General features: G+C 41.3%; 1 protein-coding gene across 7 annotated transcripts in view; it reads left to right on the top strand.

Moving 5' to 3' along the window:
- Positions 1 to 15,450, top strand: part of pard3ab (par-3 family cell polarity regulator alpha, b) — a 245,861-nt gene that overhangs the window by 157,798 nt on the left and 72,613 nt on the right. For 6 of the 7 annotated variants that reach the window (XM_030402565.1, XM_030402564.1, XM_030402562.1 and 3 more), the window contains 4 exons: positions 1,780 to 1,931; positions 3,146 to 3,190; positions 11,543 to 11,773; positions 13,192 to 13,435. In XM_030402565.1, coding sequence (XP_030258425.1) covers positions 1,780 to 1,931; positions 3,146 to 3,190; positions 11,543 to 11,773; positions 13,192 to 13,435 — 672 coding nt within the window. The remainder of the gene's footprint in view (positions 1 to 1,779; positions 1,932 to 3,145; positions 3,191 to 11,542; positions 11,774 to 13,191; positions 13,436 to 15,450) is intronic. The other variant, XM_030402563.1, reaches the window with a different exon arrangement.

Raw genomic sequence — 15,450 nt, 5'->3', positions numbered from 1 at the left:
TGTACATGTTTCTTTTTAAATGTCACCTTCTAAAAGCTTGTCATTTCAACAAGGTCAGAGTGCCCCCCGTTGTAATCAGCGGGTAATGTGTACGTACAAGTGTGTTCTTTCCTTGATTGCCCTCTGATTGTGAGAAGCGCCCACTGGGGAAGCCGTCGTCTGTGCTGACCCCTCAGCCCTGATGTGAAGGACCTGTTTCAACCTTCTCCACATGTCACAGCATGAGCTTTTTTTCTTTTCAAATCTTGTTTTGTCTTTACTGCGAGGTCCGCTGCAGTACAGACCAAACTGACACATTTGTCATTTTCACAACCTCAACAAACAAGGAAGGAAGACGTTCTGACTAGGGCTGGGTATCACCAGGTACCTCGTGATACGATACTATCACGATATTTTGCCCACGATAACGATAATATCACGATACAGCGATTCTGCGATAATCGACATATTGCAAGAAATTTCATCCACGATACATCACGATATCTGTGTCACTGAAGAAATTCAGAATTTATTGACTGCACTGAATCCATTTCACAGGAATTACAAAACATTGTCAATCAGTTTCACATATATGACAGCCAAGTAAACAAAGAGTGTATTGCACAGTGTCTCTTCTTAACACACACACTGACTACAACTATCATTAAATATCGATATGTGTGGGTTTCAGAGCTGCTTAAACCATTTTTTTTTATTTTATTTGGTTGTATACCTATGTTTGAATAAAGGTAAAGTTGTCCTCCGAAGAAGGGTGGTGGTGGTGGGCCAAAACAAAAAAAACTAATTTTTACATTTTACATTTTTAAACATCGATATTTGGCACCAGTGTATCGATAACGTACCTCAAGACGAAATATCGCGATATATCGTAGTATCGATATTTTGGCACACCTCTAGTTCTGACACGGGAGATTCTTTATGAAGTGAAAAAGCTCGATGAGAGGCATGAGATTTAAATTGATGGCCAGAGGGGTCGAGGCTGCTATCAGTTTGTATATCAGTGATGAGGAAGATGATGAAGGCTCCTGCTCTCTAATGAAAGCCTCTTTATAATGAGTCCCTGAGCAAACGCGCCTGTTTCTCTTTAGGTCTTTTTGTTTATGTTTGGGTCATTTTCTCTTCAATCTCTTTTTAATTTCATCATTTGTTTCTTTCGCTTTCTTCTTTTCCTCTGATTTCTCATTTCTTCTATTATTTTGTTCCTTTTGTTGTTTATCTCTCTTCCCCCTGTGTGTTCTCCTGGTCTTATCTGCCTTTTTTCTCTCATACTTCTTTTTATTTTGCTTTTTACCATTGTTGGTGTTCTTTCACCGCCTCTCATTACTTCTCTGCCACTCTCTCCTTAACTTCCTTCTATCTAAAGCCGCCTCTTTCTTTTATCTTTCAGCCTTGTATTCTCCCACCACTGAGGTTGGCCCTTTCCTTCTATTTTATTCTCTACCTCGCGCTGTCTTCCAATCTCTAACTTGGCTCTTTCTTGCCTCCTTTTCCCATTTCCCCATCACGTCTACCTTCTTCCTTTTACTTCACTTTTTCTCCTAATTCTTCCCTTGTTCACGCTTTTTTCCATCTTTGAAACCTATAAGCTTAAAAGAAACCTTTTTTTTTTTCAATGCTTGCTTCTCATTCAACTCCAAAGGTCGTGCCACTTTTCTAGAGTATCACTGTCATTCTTTTATAAGTTTCTGTTCTTGTCTTTCTCTTCTATTGCTGTGACACAATCCTCCATATGCAGGATCAATAACTCAATCTTTATCTTATCTCCAACCCTCCACCCAGCGCCATGAGTCCAGATGAAAATAACCCCGACGCCGCTTTTCAAAGGGAAGGTTTCGGACGCCAGAGCATGTCGGAGAAACGCACCAAGCAGTTTGGAGACGCCGCTCAGCTCGAGATCATCAAGACACGCAAGTCCAAGAGCATGGATCTAGGTACAGCTCTCAGAACCTTCATGTTCCGGGCTCAAATCTTCTTCAAATTTCAGGGATATGAGACATGTCGGTGAAGAGCGGAGGCTGAGGAAGAATGTAAAAATCCACCAACTGCTTTATCATGCTCATACAAGTTCCCTTTCCACACCAAGACACCCAAAACAATATCAAATATCTATTAAATCCATTTAAATTTTAGCATAAAGTATAAATAAACAATTTCATATTTTAATGTCTGACCAGAAGAAGTGCCATATCCGGATCAATAACTCTTTGAACTCAAAATATTAGCTTCCCCAAGTCTGCCTTCGAAACCTTATTTTCAGACCATGTAGCTGAAACTCGATTGTGGTATTCACATCATGTGGGAGTTACTGGAATTACCAGTTACAGACTTTCCAGTACTGTTCTTGGCAAGATCCAAGTCATAATTGGGAAAGTGTCTGAAAAACAAATATGGACACCATGCGTCTGCCACAGTGCATCGTTGAAGGTGCTTCCCCTCACAAATGTAATAACTATGGTCTCGTATTGACAATGCACAGTACTTGGCATTACACAGGCCGTCTCGAGTTGTCCTGTGATGTTATTTGCTGGGGGACGTAGTTAACCCAGGGTAGAAAAACTTCCAGTCCAACTGGTAAAACTCCTTTTTCTATCCCCCCCCCCGACTCACTTTAAGTCTTTAACTCTGTAAAGCTTTAAGAAAATCCGACTTCCTGTAACCTTGAACACTTCCCTGCACGCCCCCCCCATGATTCAAACATGTTCCGTATATTTAAATGTATTCCACCCCTTTGCCTCTTTGTATGAAAACAGACTTTGCATCCATCGTCAAAGTCAAGAACTTCACTGTGTTGATTCACCTTGAAATGGCTCCGAACAGTCGCTGATTGCTTTGGCTGCAACAGTCTCTCTGCTCGCACTCTCTATAATCATATCTAATCTTCCCGACCAGATTGCCGCTCTGTGCCGTGTTGATATCACAACAAGTCTGATTGCTATCCTCAAACCCTCTTTTCATTCCTCTCTCTCTCTCCTCCCCACATCTCCACCTCCTTGTCTCGCATGGCGTCCGATCCTAATTGAGATGAAGCAGTTTTTGCGATGTTTGCAGCGCTACCTGGATGTTGCATGTGGAATGTCATGAGCACTAACTGAACCCCAAAATGTTTGTATCCCCCCCTTCTTTCCTTCCCCCCTTCCTTTAACAGTAGCCGACGAGATTAACCTCACCCCTCGTCCCGAGATCAACACAGGTAAGGAAACGGTGCACTGAAAGGTAGAATGGAAAACTCGCCTTCGCCACCATCACCATCACTTTTTCTTCTCAGGGTGCATATCCATGTCCGGGGTATGAGAGGTATAAGTGGTGATCGACTTTTACGACATAATATGTAAAAAAGCCCGGAGGAGATCTGATTCATTCAGAAAGTATTGCGGTTTTTATTTCACATTTAGCATAACCTTGATCGACTTAATGGATGACATAATGAACAAGCAAAGGATGGAAGAGATGAGAATTACCTGTACTCTCGTGGCAAATTCTGTTTAATGTAGGAGTCCATCAGTACAACAAGAGAGTCCTGTCAAACTCACCGCCAGATATACGGTGTTCACTCGCCATTTCCATGCCTCGGCATCGGCAAAAGCCAGAACCACGAGGCATTATCTTTTAAGGCCGTCAGTCTGTCCGTCGGTCCCACTCTGATATCCAGGGATTGCCTTGAGATGTTTTCATCAAATTTGGCACAAACGTCTCCTCTGACTCAGAGCTAACTGTTGAGATTATAGTGGTCAAAGGTCAAGATTAGAAGATTAAAGGTCAGATTTAAGAATTCATATTTAAATTATGACAAGATATCATACACATCTAATAGGATTAAATGATTATAGAGTGAGATTTTATATCCATAAGGTCAAAGGTCGGCTTCACTTGCAACGTCATAATCGTTATGCAGAAACAATCTTCTGGCATGATTCAATAAGCGAAGGAGAGAGTGTGACCATATAATTAACATCTGGTCAGATATTGAATAGGTGACACCAATCCTGGATGCCCACCTGCTGCTGGGTTGAACTGACATTTCAGAATCTGTTGTCTCTTTGCACATATCGTCCATGTTTGAACCTCCTTGCTATTGCTAATATTGAGCTTCAGGTGATTGCTGATACATCGTAGGACATACACATGTTTCAAATCGGTTTTACTCTGCTGTCCTTTTACGTGAAGTTAAGCTGCCGTAATTAAATCGCAACATCCCTGCAGGTGCTTCAAATTAAAAGCATACGAGGTAAACGGGGAGATTATTCTCTTTGGCTTGGTAATTTAAAATACCTGTGCAGGAACTGTAGAGTTTTATTGACGGTAACTAAACAGTTATTAGAATAAATGGAAAAGTAGCACCCGTTGGAATTAGGTCACGCCTGAGAACCTTATTTAATGTCATGGAGCAGAAATAGAGAGTAGAAAGATGTTGCTGTACTGCTGTGGAAATAAACATTCTGCTGATTTTAACAAGACAACTGTTGAACGTTGAGAAGGCTGAGTTTGCATTAACAGAAAAATGCTTCAACAGCTAATTAAAACGGGAGCAGATCAGGAGAAAGTAGGCTTATTACTGTGATATTCTGAAGAGTGCTAACAAAATTGAGAGAATTAGAAATAAAACCCTGTTGCATTTTTGTAAATAACAGTCACATTTTCCACACGTAGAGTTTATTTTAGCTTATTCAGGTGTATTAATCTTCCACCTCCACGTAACTAATCAACCAATCACATAGTTTTCATGAATTCTACCTACAAATGGATGAATAAAGACGATTGTGTCTATACTTTGCTTTCACTCGATCAACACCAAGTTATACCTCTCTGTCCCAGGTCCCTCATATCATCTCAGAGCTACCTTTGCAGTCCATGTTTTCCTCATTCACTCTTTCCATTATAAGACATCAATAAAATCTGATGCAACGTTTTTAATCTTTTGGAAACACTTGTATCTGCAGAGGTGAGCCACAATCAGAAGAGGTTCTCTGTGGCTTTTCAGGACGGATCGATCCGTAACTGTTACAGGACATGACACAAATTGTTCAGGAACAACAGTGACAGACATGAAATCGAACACATTGATCTATAAATATACACTCTGTGGTTAACTTGCAGATTATGTCTCTGAGGTTTTTATTCACCGCTGTGCTCTTCGTTGCCTGTGTTCGGTGTTTTGCTCGCTCTTGACAAGACAAATTTGTCAGTGTGCAGAGTGAGGACTCGCAGTTCTCGCCACAGTTTGGGGTCGCTGCTGAACACGGTTGTGAAAGCAGGCGGGTGACTGCAGATTTGATTTGACTTTTTGCCTCAAATGCGGCTGAAGCACTAATTGTTTTGTGTGTGTGTCAGGAGTTGTACGTTTGTGTGCGAGGCGAGAGAGAGAGAGCACAAAAAGCACTCTGTCCTTGGTTAAGGCAGCGAGCTGACAGCGAGTCATCCGTCACTGTCATGTCTTGTGTATTTTCACTGTCGCCCTCGACTGAATGGAAGGCCTGCCTCTGATATCAGCAACTTGGACAAAAGGACAGATCCCGTTGAAGGAAGCCGTGTAGCGGAGGAGAAAGAGAGTGATGAAAGGTTTAGAGTGCGAGGAGAAAGCTGTCTTGCAGTTTCATGGTAACTCGGAGGTATGACTGTGTACTTCACTCAGAAAATAAAGTGTGAAGACAGAAACATGAAGAAAAAGTGTGAAAAACGGCTCTGGAGGTCTTGTGGAAAAGCACAAATGGATACTTGTTGAAACTTTTTAAACTGTGTGTGGGCAACCATGAGATGGAAGGAAGATTGTTTCCAACTTTCTGTCATGTTGTGATACCACGAGGAGGCACGGATGAGATTTTGTGTTACATAAAGTTTGGTATAAGGTGTACCTGCCAAATGGTGGCAACAGATGAGTCAGCTGTACTGTTGCATAATGTGACGACTAGGAAAAGTTGGAAAACTTAGTATTTCATTGCATTTTTAAAATCTATGAGGTCCTTGTACCTCAATGACAAAATAGGCCCAGAATCCAGAATAATGGCCATGATAGTTACACAAAAGTTCTTAGGAGCATTTTTGGATCTTCCACCTCTGTTGTTAAAGGTCCAATTTGAAGGAAAGTTAATTTTTGAATGTCATTCCCAACTCGACAAATGCTGGCATGTTAAGAACGGCACTCAAAAATCAGGTCTAAGTTTAGGCAACGGGAACCATTTTCTAAAATTGTTTCCAGAATCGAGGTCAAACATCTCAAGTCGTACCGTCACACGGCTTCTGCTTTTACTTCTTTGAGAGGACGACCTCAATTTGCACAACCACAAGTAAGAACACACAAAGAAAAGGAATAAAAGGCCAAGGTCAGTGCCGTCAATGTCAGTTGAGAATAGACTCTTCAAACCATACCTTCATCTTCAAGTGGCAGTACTGTTTGCATTGCACAAATAGGCACTAATCTCTGGAGAGCTGCTGTGTTGCCTTGAGCACTAGTGGAGCTTTACATGGCTGTTACGGGACACTGATGATTGGACAGTTATATGGTAGTTAAGTTAAGCAGGTAGTGAAATATATTATCTCTTTTATAAAACTTCCTTCCCGTCTGACAATCTGATAAAACTTGTGTTTGAGAGATCGTGCTTTAATTAAGCACCACTGTTTTATCTGAATTGGACTCATCTGTCTTTACAGTGAAACTCTGAAATGATCTCATTACACGGGCAGATACTGATTATTCCTAAGATGGATCTTTTGATGTGAACATTTGGAGAACAGGAGGTACTTTTTCCCGGTTGGAAACCTTACACCTATTTAGTTTCCCTAATGCCGTGGGCTAATAGATTTCACCCTGTTTATTTAAGTATCCAGGGTTTATTTTCACTTTGTGGGCCCCCTGGTGTCACTTTACCAGCTTTTAAAAAAATAAAACCCTCTACTCTCCACTAAGTACAAATGATCCATGGCCCATTTACCAAAGCCGAAACACAACCATCCTGCTGAAACCAAAGACTGTGACATCTCTGAGAGACGGGATATAGTAGCCGTCGTCTCCTGAGCCGCCATTGGCTGAGAGGTTTATTGACACAGGCTGGTTCCACATGTTAGACAAGGACTCTTCAGGAATGGAGGACAATGCAGAACTGTTGGCAGTGTCACGATGAACTTTGTAGATGCATCTTAAAAACCTGTGAGAACGTAAAAAATGATAAACTTCACTTCTGGAGTCCATTTTGAATCACTGGGACGTAAGAAATGCACGCTGGAGTTTAATGATTGTGATTCCAGAAACAGAATTCACTGTTCATCGTGTTGATGATTAGTGTTACTCAACAAGTGGAGATCGGCCTCTTTATTGTCCTTCGATCAGAACTCGTCATAAACGCTGACCGAGAGACTTAAAGATGGCCAACCATTTTCAAAAAACTGACACCACATTATGTTATCGTGTCAGCCTTTTCTGTCATCTACCAACCCGACATTTCTTTACTTTTGTGTCACTTTTTGAGCAACCAAATCCTCGTTTTTTTTGGACAACCAAACTCCAGACAGACACTAAAATCAAATAATTCCCCTCGTGCAGACTGAATCAATATCCCTGCTGTTGCCAGTTCCAGGTGTGTCTGGTGTCAACACCAATCTGACCTCTCCTGGTTCCAGCTGCTACACGGCGGCTCTGTATTTGTTATTGGAAGCCTGTCACGGCTTTACTTGGTATGTTTATCTGCAGATGAGTACGAGTGTCACTCTGTCCAAACACACTGACGCAGATTATTCAGAGCTGACTGACTAGTTGCCAGATTTGAAATAATCCATTTAGCTGTCTTTTTAAAAAAAAATATCTGTCAGACAGTGTACGTGAGCCGTGGTGCCAGACTGGATCGTTTAAAATTCAACACATTTTAGCTCGTACAAAGCAAAGTGAAAAGAGTCCAAAAGTCCGCAGAATGATGTCTGCAAAACCATTTCAGCAGGTTTAAAAAGTCTTTTTAAGATGAAGGAAAAAAAGTTTTTCATGTGTTTTGTCTAAATGCCATTTGTCAGATCTCCAACACAGTGTACATTATTCTCTTTTTTTATTTATTTTTTTTGGTTTAAGACTGCCGCTGAAGTGTGACTGTAGTGAATGGCGCTGGGCAAAGCCTTTAAATAAGTGGGTGTGCAGCGTGAAAAGCCTATCAGCCCGGCTCTCAGTGAGACGTTAAGGGAACAGGACAGGCTGATGAGAATGAATGGGAGGCCGCCAACCCACTAGCTTGTTCACTCTGCATGTATTCAATTTACCATTCCATTTTTTTTCTCTCTCTCTTTCTCTGTCTGTATTCTTTTTTTTCGGTCAGTCTGACTGTAAACAAGCTTGGATTATTTATTTTTTTTAGCTTGTTTCCAGACTTGCATTTTTATAACTGATGCTCCAGTCTGGCAGGGCATTTGAATAAATTTCAATATCTTTGACCCTAATTGACTGTATGAAGATTTAACTTTGTTTCAAGAAAGCCAAGTCCGTTGTGAACAGAATAAGAATTGAAATCGGGGAGAAAAAAAAAACAGCCAGTATGCTAAATATGCAGTCTGAGATCGCATAGAAAATCTCTTATATAAAACCCGTAAATAATCAGAAGGTTTCATTATTCAGAAAGTAACTGAAAGTGTCAGAAGTCAGAAAGTTATTCTATGCATAGTGTGCCTTTCTCAGCATCAAATCTTGGCTAGGCTTTCTAGTAAGGGGCAGTGCATGTAAACAGGAATTTTAGAAACTGGATCAGGTGGTTTAAAAGCACGATCAGGCCAACCCAGAGTGACCACACCATCAGAAAATCTATGCATCCATCTTAGATATAGAAAATCAGCTCAGTCGCAGATCAGAATTTGCTAAATAAAGAACGCAAGACTTCAATCAGCAAAAGTTAGCGTTCCCAGGACGTCAAATAATAACCTTTCTGCTTTCTGAGTACAGCAATGAGCCCCATTCAAGTCTTCCTTTCTGTCTGTCTTGTTAGATCTACCGTCTGTGATATGAAACAATAGGATAGTTTGAAATCAGTCAAGTCAGTCAGTGACACAAGCTAAAATCAATTGATAACTATCTTCAAATGATTTAAGATAAAGTAACAAGCCTGTTTTTAAAAATGTAAGGAGCGGAGCAAGAGAATGTAAGGAGGAAAAGTCAAAAGCTCTGGGAAAAAGACTTTTTCAAGTACAGATACTTGAAAAATAGGTTCAAGTACAGTAAGACTGTATTAAAGTATTTCTACTGTCTTGTTTTCCACATCTGGATAAGAAATACTAGAATTTCACAGTGGATGGATTAAAAGGTCCTCCGTCCTACTGTCAGTCTCCTGGGTCTATAAAACAAATCTATAAAAAAGACAATATACAGTTTTGTTTTTTTGAACATTTTGTTTTTAGCGAGCGATACTCAAGCAAACTAAATGGTGCATTTAATAAAGAATGTTGTCAGCTGTGGATTAAAACACAATTGGTGCTCTAGTTGGTATTTGTTCCCCTTTTTCAGCCTCCCTTCACTTTCCGTCACCTCCACTCTTTCCTCTCTATCTTAGACACTTATTTGTCTGTCTCCTCCTTCCTCTCTCGCCCCTCTTTTCCACTCTTCCTCCTCCTGCCTCCCCATCTCCCTCTCTTTCAGTCACTCTCCTCCCTCGCCGCATGTTAATCTGTCAGGCCTTGTGTATTTTGCAGCCTCCTGCTACAGTAGCTCTGAAGTGACACCACACAGGGGGATTAGGACTCTCCCATTTACGTCCATACCTTCCTCACCTTATCTCCTTACATTTATTTGCCGCCGCACACACCCGCAGCCGGTTGAAAGCTGCCATGTGGGAGCAAAAAATTAATGCCCGCACCACTGTACAAATAGTCTTAGTTTAATTAAACTGTCATGTTTCTCCTATTTTGCTGATGGTTATTTTCATTCCCAGCCACATCTTGTAATGAAATTTGTAGTCAGTCAGGAGGAATGTAACACACACACACACACTAACACACACTTACATACACACACATCATTGAGTTTCCTTGTATGGAAAACAAACAGCACCCAGGTTTGAATATGATGTGTTGTTGTCACAGTTTCTTATTAGTCCTCTGAGGCTCGGCATGCTCGGGTAGACCAGGTGTTTGTTCTTAGCGCATTAAGTAGAGACGCTCCTCCACCAAAGCTTCACCTCACCTGCTTGTTGAGGCATAGTTCCTCGAAGGGTGAGTGTGTCGTTGCTGATCCATAGCTGGTGCATATAATGGTTTTATTGTTCACCAGCTGCAGAAGTAGAAAACAAGACGGACATCTGTTGCGACCGGTCTATTTTTAACAGACCTGTGTGCATAAATCTTAAGCATGAAGAAACTTTGAGAGTGCTTTTCAGGTCATCTTCTTCCTTTTGTATTATATTGTATGAAGAAAAGATAAGTAGTATCAGCTATAAGATGGTTTAGCATTTACGTAACATTTCTGCACAATGGAGCAGGTCTCTCTCTTTTGTTGGTGTTGGCTAGAAGTGGAACAGAAAGCAAGATAATGCAGTCGTGGTCCGTCTCCAGGTTCTGTGTCATTGCCGTACTGTCTGTGCTCATGGCGTTTTTGCTGGACGTTCACCTTGAGGGTAACGGTGAGGCTGGCTGGAGCTAATCCCAGAATCCACTCTAAAAACAGCCGTATGAGAAATGCTAAGATTGTTCGACAGTAGGGACTGTGAGGTCATACTTGGACAGCTTTAAATTGTTGGTCATTTGGAGTTTGGCAGGAAGCGGCTTGTTGTGAAATACTGTAAGTGTCACGTTGCTTACTCAGAAAAAAAACTCTCTCTCATCCTCTCAATTCATCCTCTTAAATCATCCTGTTTAGTCATATTGCAGCATCACTCTCAAGCTTCTCCCGCACTACATCATCCTTTATCCTTGGGAATGTTTTAGCAGTTTTATTTACAACCAAAGTCAACGGGCACATATTGATTCCGGACAGATTGAGTTATTTATTGTGGCACTAAAATACGTGAAGGGGGAATGTTTTTGAGGCGATGTTAGAATAGAAATAACATCAAGATGGAAATTAATTCAGATTGTAGCTTTTTAGTCCTTCTCCTCTTTGTAGTTATATTTGGGAAACTATGATCTCCATTAATTAAACAATACCAAAGCTATAAAAGATGTAGATATCGTATACAATCAGATTTCAACCTTTTTCTGTACCAGCACTATGAGCAGGTATAAAAAAAGAAAAGAATATATCTTATTTAGTATACCTCAGACATTTTTCTTGTTGTCATGGTATCAAAAGAAGTTGCAAATAGCTTTATACCACAATCGGTGAGATGCGACAATTTATAGAGTTCAAAGTACAGATGTAGCCCATGGAGGTCTCCCACTTCTTACAGCAGTCTTGTTAAAGTACTGCTGTATATATTTTTGCTCCACTCTGAAGAAGTCTTTGCTGTTTGATGTATACGAGGAGGACGGGGTAGCTGGTTAGGTTGGTCCGATACTACAGTGTGCAGTACTGAGATGTAGTGTTGATTGGGATTTTGTCAGGGCCGACCACGTTCCTCCAGTACAAACCTCTGTATCCTCCCATCAGGTTCCTCCACAAAGGACGTGGGACCGTCACTGGGCTTAAAGAAGTCCAGCTCTCTAGAGAGCCTCCAGACGGCTGTTGCCGAGGTAACCCTCAACGGGGACCTCCCCTTCCACAGGCCACGCCCCCGCATCATCAGGGGGCGGGGCTGCAACGAGAGCTTCAGAGCAGCCATCGACAAATCCTACGACCGACCGGCTGCAACGGAAGAAGACGATGAGGGCATGGAGACATGTAAGATATCTTCAGTTTGTACATCAGCCAGCGGTTAATAAAACTGTCCTGTTTTTTTCAAGAATCACAGGTTTGATTCCACAGTGGTCGTCAGCAGCTCAGAGTCCTGTCTGCGTCCTCCAGCGAGGAGCCTCTGGAACAAGTCTGAAATGTGAAATTGTGCAATGATGGCATCAGTGACATTGCATTATATCAAAATCAATAACAAAGATTGATATTGAAACTGATGATGTGTCAGCCACTAAAACTTGGATGCGGCTTCCATAATCACGCATGGGAGTGACAGCATTCTGACTAACGCTCGATCTCCTGCAGCTGATGTAATCACTGCTTGTGGCAACGGCATATGGCTGTGTCAGGACGGAGCTATCTGCAGCATTACATGTCATCACAGTGTCAATATGAGGCATCTGAAATGAGGATGAGTCAGGAGATGAGGGTGGCATCGATCATGTCTGGAATAAGCTGCTTTCTTACCACACAACAATACAGTCAAAGTCACTCTGTTTTATTTGCTTTTTCTATCCAACGCTCCTGTTTCTGATGTGGTTGATTCCTTTCTGTAAATGTGAGTCACACAAAATCCAAATATAAAATCTGAAAGAGGAAGATGCGCACCAATGAATTGTCTCCATGCGATGAGTAAGAAATATGTATGATGCTGTCCCCCTCCTGATTCTTAATCTTTTTTATATGGACATAAAAAAAAGTGACATTTCACCTCAAATTCAAAATACGTACTGTCCTTGTAGCTGTAGTTCTTCTGTCGCCTTCTCTCGGATACAATGAAACAAGATTGCAACCGGCTGGTGGTGCAAAACTCCCAAAACAACAAATTTGAAAAACTCAACAGCAATGTCTCTCTCCAGAAGTCACGACCAGCTTAATCAATATAATCTGCGGACCTTGTTCTGCGCATTTTTCACGTAGTTTCATGTTTTTCCAAACATGTGTTTTTTGGTGCTTTGAGCATCACAAGTGTCATCTAGTTGCATCTAGCTATCTCCAAAACTTGGCAACTGACACCAAACCAATGCAGATGGAGAGCCCACAGAATCTGTTTTCTATCTAAAGTTGATCTCATATTGTGTTACAGTGACACGTCATAGTACCGTCAAAGTAATTAATTATCGCCTTTAATCATTTTATCCCAGTCAGAGTCTCTAATGATTAGTATTTCACTGCAGAACGGAGCTCCTCAATCACTAGTAATATGTAATTAAATTGTATTAAGCTCCTTTTGGCACTTAGGAGACATAATTACACATTTAGGAGACGTATACATTTTCATTTATTAGGCTTATTGAGTTATATACAGTATGTCCAAAATAACCTGTTCATAGTTTAAAAAGATGTTCTCCATTCTCCCCATGTTTCCATCTCTGTCCCTCCATCTATTTGCCTTTCCCTCTCTCCAGTGGAGGAGGACACAGAGGAGAGTTCACGATCGGGGAGAGACTCCGTGTCCACGGTGGCCGACCAGACTCCGCTGTCCGGCTCCGAAAAACCCCTGGTCAACGGCACTAATCGCACCAAAGAGGAGAAGAAGAAAGACAAAGACAAGGGGGGGAAGGAGAAGAAGAAGCAGCAGGACGGAGGGAAGGAGAAGGACAAGGGAAAGGCCAAGAAGGGCATGCTGAAAGGCCTCGGGGACATGTTCAGGTAAGACTGAAGCAGTCGAGGCGTTTAACAGAGCAAAACTTAAGACTGGCCATATTGGTGTGATTTTATCTTTAAGGAGTTTTATTTCTGTTCACTTTCTGACTGGGTCCCGTAGTTTTTGCTTTATTGAATGTTCTTATCTTATTTCGCTTTCTGCACAAAGACGTTTCCTGAATGTTTTGGCACTTAACTACACAATCTACTCGGAGCTGTGTGAAAACACAGTGTAAGAAGAAAGAACAGTACACAGTGTGTGTTCAGGGCTTATCTCGTGTTGACGGCACATTGTGTCGCAGAGCAATATTCATCGAACACTTTTACTGTTTTATCATCTGCACAATGTAAGCACAAAACCTTCCTACACCATATATGCATATATAAACTCTGAGATAAGGCTGTTCAGTATCAGTCTGTCCAAGCTATTCTGATCAATATCTGCTGCAAAAAGCTGACACATCCCTATTCAGGCAGTTCAGTGTGCCGCCTTCCTGAGTGAAGAAAACAAACTCGTGTTGACACATGGACAAATAACATTAATCTTACTTTTTGGAGGCTTGGACGTACCTAAAACAGCCGTATGATTTGTTCTGCGAGTGAGATAAATGAACAGGACAGGCCTGAGCTGCGCAGCAACAACAGTATAATAGTGCAAGGACACGCTAATAAGACTCTCAGACAAGTTGACCTTTGTAGTTTGAGTTTCCTGTTATTTATTCTTTCTCTGCATCATTTCACCTGCCGTACAACACCTCATAGCCAAACTGACACATACACTTCACACACAAACATCCCAATACTTTGCAGTCTAAACATCTCCTCCTTCATGTCTCTCCATCCCCCTTTTTACAATTGGTGTCCAGGTCATTTGGTCTGTCCTTCCCCCATCTGATTGGTCGGGAAGCCTCTGGGCCTGGCCAGTAATATGGTTGTATATCATATAAGCCAAAGTGGCCATGACAGGGAAACAAAACAGTGACTCTTGTCTGAGAGGGAGAAGGTAATGAGGTCCACGGAGATGGAGGGAGAGAAATAAAAAGGAAGGACTTTTAGAAAGAGAGAAGGGTACTGAAAGAAAAACACATATGTTGTTGTAGATGGAAATTACATTAAATAGAATGATAGAGGTCTAATACACTGTAAGGGAAAGAGATCAATCAAGTGAGCTGGAGGAGGATTTCAACAAACAAGGTTACGAGGTAAATGTATCGTTATTTTCTTAAACAGGTGGGTTTAAAAAAAAAACAGAGTCGTGGCTTGAGTCCTTTGTGCTGATCTGTTTTCAAAAATGGAGTGTTGATGATCTCACAGTCTGAGGAGTGAAGCTGCTGTGAAGTCTGTTAAAGTGTTAACAATGTATTCTTGATGTTGGAAGTAGCAGTTCAAATCAAAATAGTTCAAATCAAGGTGCACTTAAGGGGTTTATACAGATATTATAAAGGTCACTTGATTATCACACAGCCAACTTTATGACGGAGAGCTTCAGAAGAAGTTAGTAGGTCCTTCAGTAATCAATATTTTATCAAACAAATGTCATTCTTACTAGTAATTATTAACATGCAACATGTCTCAGCTGAAGTCACTCTTTAGTAAAAACACACAATCCTAATTTATATTCATGGTGTAATTAAAGGAGTATTTCAACACTGGAAATATGACCATGGCATAAAGGCTGCAAGCAGTCAATGCTGTAGAGTAGAAAGACAGATATTTCCTAAATTGGTGCTACATGAGCGGGGAAAACAAAGAAAAGGTGGGAGAAAACCTCCAACAACCAGAATGCATAGCGCTTCACCGGCCCAGTGAGCACAATAAGGACTCCTGCTGAAGGATGACGCACTGTCCGGTTTAAAACTGGAAACAGGCCGGCAGACAGCTGGTAACAAACTGTATCGTATTGCACAAACATGTGTTTTTGAAAACAGATTTTAGACAGTTTTATTAGAGTTTAGTGAGATGCACCTGGACAGTACTTAGTATGCACTACCAACATTGGAGTGACGCAAAGCTGGTTGGAA

The sequence above is a fragment of the Sparus aurata genome, chromosome 21 (genome assembly GCF_900880675.1).
Source record: "Sparus aurata chromosome 21, fSpaAur1.1, whole genome shotgun sequence".
NCBI lineage: Eukaryota > Metazoa > Chordata > Actinopteri > Spariformes > Sparidae > Sparus > Sparus aurata.
The sequence above is the reverse complement of the archived record's forward strand: the minus strand, read 5'-3'. Positions and strand labels throughout refer to the sequence as shown.